The sequence below is a fragment of the Ischnura elegans genome, chromosome 9 (genome assembly GCF_921293095.1).
Source record: "Ischnura elegans chromosome 9, ioIscEleg1.1, whole genome shotgun sequence".
In the NCBI taxonomy this organism is placed as follows: Eukaryota; Metazoa; Arthropoda; class Insecta; order Odonata; family Coenagrionidae; genus Ischnura; species Ischnura elegans.
This window is the reverse complement of record NC_060254.1, coordinates 40,946,829-40,957,557: the sequence shown is the minus strand read 5'-3', so window position 1 is coordinate 40,957,557 and position 10,729 is coordinate 40,946,829. Positions and strand designations below refer to the sequence as shown.

Sequence of the window (10,729 nt, the reverse complement as noted above, 5' to 3'; positions counted from 1 at the left end):
TTTTTCATTATGGTTTATTCAAATGATTATCGAAATCTTTGAATTTCTGCTCAGCAACAAGAAAATTCTCTTGAAAATTTAGCAAGAGTTGATTGAATCTACCCGGGAATGCTTCTTCATCAGCATTCTCTCACAAATGTGGTGCTAGGGCCTTCAACTTGCAAGATGAGTTAATTGTCTTCATGTGATGTTTCACTCTGCTTCTTATCCAAACACTTTTTCTATTCAAATTTATTATTTAATGGAGTTAAGTCATCCCTTAATAACCGGTAACGACCTTATATTACACTTCTTGAACTTGACTTTGATGATTAAATGACTGCTAATGACAAGAGTAATTTTCCAAGGGCCGCTAAGGCCGGTTTTGTGGGAATGTTTTTCATCGATGATTTATGCACCTTTCAACTCTCGTCTCTGATCTCTACAGGAAGTGCATTGTTAGGTCAGTATTTATTCAGTCCACTATTTTCCTTTCGAAAGAGGAGTCCTAATATTATTTGTGCAGCGTATCCGAAGATTCTGTCTATAATCCATTCCAAGGTCAGTTTCTATGAATGAACCATAAAAGAACCAAGGGAGTGCTTTCCCTGACATGATGGTGGGTGAGAGCATTCTCTCTCTGTGGAAAAACATCACATTACATTGCATTTAGATATCCTTGAGCCGATTCGCGACATGCGGATGGCTATAATCAATTTCGATTCAAAGATCTGCTACAATTTATATGTCAAAAGAGAATGGCAATCAGAGTTTTCATGACTCTAAATAAATCGCTCCCACTGGAAAAAACTGCATAATTACGGTAAAATTAATGAGCGCGGAAAAGTACGAAAATCCAGCAGGAATTCCTTGGTGGTTGACTTTGACATCATAACTCTGACGAAATTCCCAAACTCCAGAAGCAGTGTCAATTTTTCATATTAGCTCAAGTTCTGTTGAAGATTAAATCTTTTCACTGCGCAGAGTTAGCTAATTGTTACTCAAGGTTAAACCGTGTTTTATTAATAACTGGTGAGAAACAAGGTGAGTCGGAGTCAAGGTGATCAGTGCGCTGAATAAGCAACTTCTCCTGATTCCATTCGACCTGCATGAGGCAGTGGATATATGACAACAAATCTGGTGTTACTATTGTAACTTTTCATTTAATTACTCTTATTTTCACACGTCACTTACAAATATTTTATTTCACTTTAAATAATACATACTCGGGAGCAAGGAAACACCCGTCCGCCATAACTATCACAATCCGAGTCCTCCCCTTTCATCTCCTCTCGCGCCGTCAACAATCCCAACAATTACCTCACTCCACCTCCGCTGCTTATTATTGCTTGTATTACGTCACACCAAAAACCAAAACAAACCACTCAAAAATAGGTGTTACACTATCGATTTCAATCACCTCTGGCTACGTTGCAAGCTAGATCAGTTCGTCACAATCGTGAGTTAATGCAAGATGGTGATGCAGTGTTGCATTCTGCAGGATAACAACTCTCCTCGATGCCTAGTATAGGTTTATCAACAAACTAGCAAGGGCTTGCAAAGCATCTTCTTCGTACATTGAGGACTTGCGCATAATTTAATCGCGTGCATTACACACTTGATCCTGAAGATCATAAATGTGGGAGATCGAAGATACTAGAAATTTTGACAAACTATGTTTTCTTTTTGATGATTTCTAAAAGAAACATTCATACGAACTTCGTTATTACAAACCTCCGGTTTTTCAGTCCCGTGAACTTCGTAATAACGAGAGTCTACTGTAAATCAGGATTCTACTGTAATTGTCAAGTGTAGCATTTATATGAAATTATTCGGCCAACAAAAATAGCAGACAATGATTTTCATTTCCTCAAGAATGATGTGTCTGTAGTAACTTTTGTACTTTAATGTTCTTGTTAAAAATCATATTTTTGCAATGTTAAGCCGTAAGTGAAGTATGGGTTAGTGTTATAATGTTGAGCTGAAACTTGGTCAATCTCATTTTAAGACTGATTTGTTACATACATAGGGTTCTTCCTCTTGATATGCTGTTGCTTCAGTCAATAGAATATGGGTAATTGATAAAATATTTTATTTCAAATATAAGTACAAACTCTTCAAATTTAAATAAAAATGCAATTCAATACTTTAGGTTATTTCACCCTTAACAATAAAATAGTTATGGAATTCATAGAAACTTTATCACATATTTTTTGTTCATCATCATTATTTCAAAATTCTATTCTTGAATTGCTTGTTTAGAAACAAGGAAACCTTGAAATGCACTGTGGATAAAATAGTTTTCTCCTTTCATTGTTCAAATTTTTGGACACACACACACAAGATCTGCAAGTATTCTCTTCCTTTATTACTTATTTTGATAAATACTTTGGATTAGCAAATGTCTATGCATTAACTTTGAACCAAGTTGATCCAAAAACTATATGTTTTGTTTCAAAATCGAGCCTGAATCGTTGTTTGCTAATTTTATATTAGGCACTTAGCTAGTGTAATATTTGTGGCTGGATTATGGAAAAAAGACATGTTCATGGCAATGTGCAAAATTATGTGTATAGAAAACCATATATGAAACGAATAGTGCTAATTATCAATAATCATGTACACCATTCACCACGACTATGTTTCATGATAGAAATGAGGAATGAAGTGTTTGGCATCAGCAGACACGCTTATATGTATGATATTGGTCAGTTTCTTGAGTTCGCTTCAAGTTTTCTTAAACAAACTTTATTTTACAAACAGTTTGGCATACCAAAATCTGAGGTTTTACTTTGTGAACTATCTCTTTCAAATATAAAGTTCCTTCGTCGTTTATTGAGTTCATTTTCATGCATTATATCTGATGCCATGGAACCATGTCCTTCTGCTTGTACCACTGAATGCACCAATTTTTTTAGCAACCGTCAGTGCCATCGTTAAGTAAATCTTTACATTGCTCTCATAATTTTTCGTGGCTAACCTCCCAAAAAATATAAGTTGTGTACAGTTGCTCTTTATTTGCAACAAATTTTGATGCCGAATGCATATCTGTGATTCAACATCATCTTTAGAAACTGTTCACTATTCACTCATCACATCTTGTAGAAGTTCAATCTTCACAGAAATGCACCAAATACTTTTGAGATTCACTCTCCAAAACTTGAACATCAGACCCATGTAGGGTATTCACTGAATCAAATCGATTTCATTGTCTGTGAATTCCCCCACACTACCTCATTTCTCCAGCTGAAGCAATGAGTATATTAAAAGAAAATCACAACACCAGCACAGATGTGCAAAGGTGGCCCATGCATAGAAACATGTCCCACCCTCAAGGAACTCGACAGTCTTCATCAGCTGATGGCAGAACATGCCATAACATGATTTTATCTTCAGGCTAAAGCCTTATTTTTCCCGACTGAATTTGATCATAAATGTCCTGAGTGAGAGGTTCATATCCTCCTGATCCAGTGAAGTAGTAGAGTTTATCTTTGATACCTGCTGGATTAAACCCATCCTTCTGCAAGTCCACCTTCTTCAGCTTGTAAGTTCCTAATAGAAAAAAGTAAGAACAATAAAATCAGTTGCAAGTCTGTCATTGAAGGTATATGTATAATAAGAAAGGAAGAACTATTCTTACCAGTCATATCAAGCTCGGGAAGAACACGAATGAATATTGGACGTGCATATGCAGGTAAAGCTTTCTGGATACCTGAATGCAGCATTTTCAAGTCAAGTGTGTTTTCCTTGTCAAGGATAGCTATCATCCCAGCACGTCCTTCAAGGCCAGTCACCTATTTAAAAAGAGTAGAAGGAGGCATATTTATAGGACTTAAAAAAAAATGTTTCTCATATGAATTAGGCCTGTTCTGAAATTCAGCAAATTGGTGGTTATCACCATCTAATTATTAAATCATTCCATTAGCTGGTAGTAATTCATTTCACCAGTAGTTTGGTCTAATTTCATGGCTATATCATTTGTATGGAGGACTAGCAGGCCATCCGGCGTCCCTCAGGAAGGATAGTACCCAGAGACGTGGGAAACTTGGAATTCATGGTTACATTGCAGGATTTTTATGTTTTCTCTCTGAGAATATCAGAAGGTGTGCCTACCGGGCAGGATATCGCACCGCAGAAGTTGTATGACACGACGTAACAAACAGTAATGAGAAGACAATGCAAAGGGCGCATCGAATGCAACCAAAAGTAGCACTTTGGGGTTTGATAGCAGGAGATGCACCTATGTACATACTAACTTTGGTACCTATGTATCAAATTTTATTAAAAAGCTTAATGAATTGTAATTGGCAAGGAATTTCCTGCTTGAGGATTAGGTAGATTAAAAATAAATCAACCATGTGCAGACAATAATTTTGCAATTTAACACAGAGCCTTCCCCAGGCAGAAAGACGACCTCAACTCTCCAATAGGTGGCTTATCCCTGAAAATATCTCCGATGCACATTCTGAAGTATGGTGAAAATTTCTTAATGAAAACAGACAAATTTTAGGAGTTTATGAATACGAGATTACAAAATAACCCCTTAACTGCGCATAAGATAATTGAATTGGTGCATTCATTTGAGTATTTTTGGTGAAAAATTCTTTCAAAGTTGGCGGAGGTGGCAGACTCTGAAATGGGAAAAGGTAGCAGTTTTCTTGGTCAATTTGGATAGTATCTCATTTTCAAAATGCTTTGAGACATTATTTTCCTTTCCTGTACAAGGTTATAAAATAATTCTTGTGATACTACTGCAGTGAGCTTGGCTCAAAAGTTCACAAGGGCAGGTCTACATATAAAAAAGTTTTGTTATAACGAAGTAAAATTCCGTCCCTCTCAACTTTGCTATATGTATATATGAGCTCCCTTGTACTAGACAGTTAATCTTCCAAATTCCAGAATAAACTTTTAAATATTAAACGCACCTTTTGGTACGTTATTTTAAACCTTCCTTTTCTTCATTGCATCACAGGATATGCCATATATTCATCTAAGAATTTTATTAAAAAGCTTAATGAATTCTAATTAGCTAGGAATTTCCTGCTAGAGGAAACTTGAGTACTCATTATACTATTTCTGGCATTAATGGAGGGATAGTAGTAAAAATGGGAAATTTATGTAGGTTTGAATGAATCAGGTAAAAATGTAAAGAGGAAGCAGTTACGGCTTATCAGAAAAGAATTTTTCCATTAGTTTGTAAGAAGAATTGGTCACAATCACTGGACAACAATTCTGAAAATTTTCCTTAGCATTTGTAGTAACTCGAGCTAAATTTTCATATGAAGCCATCCATTGCTATTATACCCACCCATTTGTGCATTGATAATATCACGGAATTGAAATATCAAGTGAATTCTTTCTTTCTGATCGTCAATTCATTGATGTGTAGCATTGGGAAAAACCCATGACTATCAGTTGGGGGATGAAAATCAAGGAAAAGACATTTGAAACATTTTAAAACTAGTAATAATCCAGCATCTTAATTAAATAGTACATAGCTTTGTAAATTATTTGAATGTCACTTACCTCTACTCCATATGCCACTGCATCTCGGAAACCAATCTCATTACTAATGACGGCTTCAACTTCAGATGTGGAAACATTTTCACCCTTCCATCTGTAAAATTAAATTTTTGATTCAGAAAGAAGAAATAACGTTCCATTGTGATTAAAAATTTGTCTGATTGTTATCATTTTAAAGAAGTAGGTGATTGTGAATACTTATTATTCTTACCTAAACGTATCTCCAGTTCTGTCCTTGAAATATAAGTATCCCAACTCATCCATCACCAGAATATCACCTGAGAATGATAGAATATTTATTTTAGTGACATAGTGGGTAAGTTAGTTCATGGTGTTACCAAAAGTTAATAATTGAATGTCTTTTAATTTTTGTGAGAGATCTGTAGTCATCTGGAGGAAAGCTATACTACATTGAATTATCTTAATGTTAAGTAAATTATTGCTGCTTAAGCACAATGACTTAGTTTCAGCATTGAATCTATTTTAACTAGATGAAATCAAATTGGAAAAAAAAGATAGAGCTTATGTCTTTATACGACACAGCAGATGCTAAGAGGACTTGATAACTTTATTTTTACATGGACACTGTAAATAACCAGTTTAATTTATGAGGATTTATTACCTGAAATGAAGGCAGCATCTCCTTTTCTAAACACGTCTCGAACCACTTTCTTGTCAGATGCACTTTTGTCAACATAACCATGGAATGCGCGTAGTGGATCATTTGGGATTATCTTTCCGACAAATACACCTGGTTCTCCTGTTTGGCAAATAATGAATTTTTTTTAATAAATACAAGTACATACATATAAGATTTTTCGACAATTAAGTGGATCAAGGCTATAAAATTTCACTTCATTGATCTCCAGCCACATTTTGTGCAGGTTCATCAGTGGCAGGTATAATTCTATCTTACCTGGTTTGCAAACAGTACATAATCCATGTTTATCACGAATTGGTTCTCCCGTTGCGGGATCTGCCCTTATAATAGATATTGGGTAAATCCAAGGTGCAATCCGAGAAATGAATCCAATGGCTCCTACAGTGTCATCTATGTTGGCTGTCAAATCCACGTTTGATGTGACCCATCATGCAGATAAATTAAGTTGGACAAAAGTGATATCCATCAGTATTTCAAATGCAATTATAGATACATATATCTTTACATGAATTAACATCAGTTTCAAGTATTATCAAAGACTTGGTGCAGTTAAGAATTGCATTTTCCAAGTTTTGTTTAGCAGTTTCTGCAAAAGTTGTATTTCCTTATTTTTTCCAATGAAAATTTTTCACAATTGTAAAGCCATATAATTTAAACTGATGAGAAGTTTCAATTTCGAGGCAGGAATCCCTCTGGGTTTTCTCAGCATTAATTGTTTGTCCTTGGACTAAGAACTTACCAAGCAGAACAGGACTAACATCTAATGCTGAAAATACTAGGAAGGATACCTCAGCTTAAACAGCCACGACCTTGGCCAGAAAAATATTAAAAGGGATTCTTTTTTAGATTCACTTTAGGCCGAAGCTCCTTGAACTTTTAGCAGGAATTATATTAAACCCCTTGACCAGCCTTACTCACTGTGGCCTTGTCAACTAATGAACACAACAAAACCCTGATATTCTAATATGTTCATTTAACTCTAATATCATCAATAAAATTTCATTTATCAATGATAAACGCCATCTCAAGCGCAGTCACTCCTTATCTGGTTTGAATGTTGCTTAGCTTCTTCACTGTGTGCCATCATGAACATTCGCAATAGTTTTTTATTTTCACATTTATTTCAATGAGGCTAATTTCTGTTAGGTGTGGTGTCACACAGTATCCTACACTCACCTATGTTAGCATTTCCTTCTGTCGCTCCGTAGAATTCACCAACGTGAGAGATGCCAAAGCGTTCTACAAATTGAGACCATATCTGAGGTCTCAGCCCATTCCCAAACACTGTGTGAATTGAATGGGTCTTGTCATCAGGGTGCGGTGGAGTGGAGAGCATGTAGCGGCACATTTCTCCTATGTACTGGCCAACCTGAAATTAAATGCCGTATTCAAACTTCTGAGTTTCATCGACGGTTATGCATCCTATGAAAATGTATTGCAGATAACTGCTTTTGTGGCGAAATACAATTGTTACCGAAAAAACTTGTTAAATCAATGTAAATGGTTAAATTTTTTTGTCATATAAGGAGATTTGCTTTAAAAACACATTGAATTTTGAGGTGAAACCAACACCATCTATGTATCTTATTTTAATCACTTGCACAGCATAGCAAATCATTCTGTAACAACTCAGAAGTACAAAACAGGGAGAAAATTACATGTTGAAAATCACGCCGTTGACGTTGACATATGTAAACCAGAGTATCCCTTGAGTTGATGATTTTCTTACATGCTAAAAATGATAATATTTCCTTTTAATCAACTGAGAACAACACTACGAAGAAAAAAATTGGACTTTATATCCTTAAAATCTTATTTTTAAGACATGTATGTAGTTGCACAGCTATATTGAGGCAGTTTTCCAATTTTGTTGTTATGGCAGCTCAATAATATTAAAAGAGATTCATTTTCTTACTCAATGACTAATTCTCATTTAAATTATTATGTTTACTAGTCGATGGTTTGATTATCCTGTTGCCAATACAATTCATGCATACTTTACTGATTGATTAGAATGTGGTTAGAAAAATTGGCAATTATTTAGGGTGGCATTCAATATTTAACCATACTGCTTGGGGAATGAACATGATACTTTCTGACTTGTAAAATATCTTTTTCAAGAAATGCCATTTTACATCGGTGTTCCATTTTTAGCTGGTTCAAAACAACAATAAGAATACTGTAAAATTATTTACCGTGCAGTGATATTTTTTAGCTTCCTTGAAATATGACGAGGCTGAAAATTTTCGTCTCAGAACCATTGAACATCCATTTACGAAAACTTGTCCAATGCCACATATACCTCCAGCAGTGTGGTATAATGGTAGAGATGTGTAAAGACGATCTGTATGGTGAAGGCCAACTAACTCATAAATTGCCACACATAAGAAGAAAAACCTGTGGATGGAAGAGTTTTATTAGTCTCAGTCATTTATAAAAACCTTTTGACAATTGGCCGTAGCAGTGGTGCAGCGAGGGGGGGGTTTTGGGGGATAAAACCCCCCCCAGAGCTCAGACAATTTTTTTAAAAAGTTTAATGTATTTTATTTATTTGGATTAATAATACTTATAGAATAGTGTAAGGATTAATGAAATATACCTCAGAAGGCCGTAAAACACACAATTTTTAACCATTTATCGTAATTTTTTTCTGGTGGACGGCCCTCGCACCTCCTGCTTACCCTGGAAGGTATGCCATACCCCGAGACACCCCAGTATTAGTTGTGCCTGAAACCCCCCTTTATCCCATATCCATAACCCATATCTTTAATTCCTGGCTGCGCCCCTGGGCCATAGTGCCTGAGCTAAAATTATTTTTTCCTTGTGCATGAAGAATCATGAAACTTAAAGGCCTTCCTATGTGAGTGACCAATCTATATTTTTTTCCAAGGGGAACATTTTAATGAATCCATGTTTAATGAGATCACATTTTAAATGCATTAATATTTATCGGTAGGTAGAAGAGGAATAATTTCTCTCTTTTGGTAAAACATTCATGTGCCTGAGAACTCTTGCACGTGAAAGTTTTGTCTCTCAATATTTATGCGTGTTTTGCAGTTAATGTTATTTTTTATCAGCTTCTGTTTTTTTTTCTTCCACTAAGGTTTTAGGTTGTCTAAATGAGCATCTGCAAGTTGTGAAGAATGAGTAGTGTTCTCATAATATTTTTTAAATTTCACCTAAGTACATATTAAAAATCCATATATGTATATGCTTCAAGCTGCTTATGGTTAATGATTTCTATAAGATATAATCATTTACTATCAATGATCTAATTTTAAGGTCATGGTACCCGTAAAAATATACAAAATTTTTTGTATGGTTATCATTACGTTCGTTTTATTTAGTGTATTACTGGGCATCGAACATTTGATTCTATATTAATAACTTTCACATTAAAATAAAGAGAATATTATGTAAAGTAATTGTTTTATCTTGTTTTTAACCTCAAGTAGGAGAAAATGGTTTGCCTGTCAGACCACCAGAAAAGTCCTGGATCCGCCCCTGTGTGTATGTACTTGTAATAAGGCTAGTGTTAGATATTAATTAAGTAATTAATTAATTTCCAAGAATATATTTCTAACATGTAATTTCTATGTTGTAATATACCTTGAATTTGTGATAATGGCTGCCTTAGGTAGTCCTGTCGTTCCTGAAGTATATATGTACACGAGACGATCATCAAAACCTCCAACAAAGGTGTCCTCAGCACTCGGTGCCGCACTAGAAGCTGCACTAATTAGAGAATCAAGGTCAATGAATTGCCCTTGAGATTTGTCATTGCTTATTTCTTTATCTTTGGTATCTTCTGACTTTGGTGATGAACTTCCACACCATCGGTAAATTGGTAAATTAGTATCAAGAGTATCTCTAACTTCCTGGATAGCTGCAAAGGAAAGTTTTAGATATAAATTACATTACATTGATCATGATATTGGATACATTTTTACTTCACAGCAGTGGCGTTGCCAGGAATTTCATTCGGAGTTCATTTTCTTTAATGAAGGAAAATAATTGTGTTTTTATATTTCTGGGGGGGGGGGGGGGGGGGTCTGGACCCACTGGACCTTCCCCCTTGGTATGCTACTGCTTGACAATATCTTATAGAAATCAATGCCAGGAGATCTGTAAACCTGGGGAAAGTGAGCTACTTAATGATTTCAAGGGAACATTTCCAAAAATAGAATAATCTTAAAGCCAATGTAATCTATGAATAAAATCTCCAAAACAGCTTTATAGGCTGCTATCAATGGCAAAGAGAATATGCTGTTAGTCTGACAAAAGCTAGTTAAGAATTCTTCTCTTCTCATTCCTAGCCTGGCCATTGTTAGTGAAAACCGTACATTCTCTCTTCAGTAGATGGTTCATTAGGTCATCTGAAAAACTAGTTGATTTTTTACATAAACCAATTTATTTAATTATTAAGACTTGGGGCTTTTGTACAAGGCTTATGATTCATAAGTTTAGTCTAATTTTAAATTAATTAAGTGCTCATGGAATCACTTAAATAACAAAGAGACAAAAGACCTCACTATGCGCTATTAACTTAGAAAACCAAAGAGTCAG

At 35.2% G+C, this 10,729-nt stretch overlaps 1 protein-coding gene across 4 annotated transcripts in view; it reads right to left on the bottom strand.

Annotated features, from left to right (window-relative positions):
• Positions 1 to 2,054: 2,054 nt before the first annotated feature.
• The window catches only part of LOC124165098 (long-chain fatty acid transport protein 4), a 101,042-nt gene continuing 92,367 nt past the window's right edge, over positions 2,055 to 10,729 (bottom strand). For all 4 annotated transcript variants that reach the window (XM_046542385.1, XM_046542386.1, XM_046542387.1 and 1 more), the window contains 9 exons: positions 9,773 to 10,049; positions 8,359 to 8,560; positions 7,340 to 7,532; positions 6,419 to 6,562; positions 6,125 to 6,262; positions 5,714 to 5,780; positions 5,506 to 5,596; positions 3,620 to 3,773; positions 2,055 to 3,531 (listed from right to left, as the gene is read on the bottom strand). In XM_046542385.1, coding sequence (XP_046398341.1) covers positions 3,377 to 3,531; positions 3,620 to 3,773; positions 5,506 to 5,596; positions 5,714 to 5,780; positions 6,125 to 6,262; positions 6,419 to 6,562; positions 7,340 to 7,532; positions 8,359 to 8,560; positions 9,773 to 10,049 — 1,421 coding nt within the window. In that variant the 3' untranslated portion in view covers positions 2,055 to 3,376. The remainder of the gene's footprint in view (positions 3,532 to 3,619; positions 3,774 to 5,505; positions 5,597 to 5,713; positions 5,781 to 6,124; positions 6,263 to 6,418; positions 6,563 to 7,339; positions 7,533 to 8,358; positions 8,561 to 9,772; positions 10,050 to 10,729) is intronic.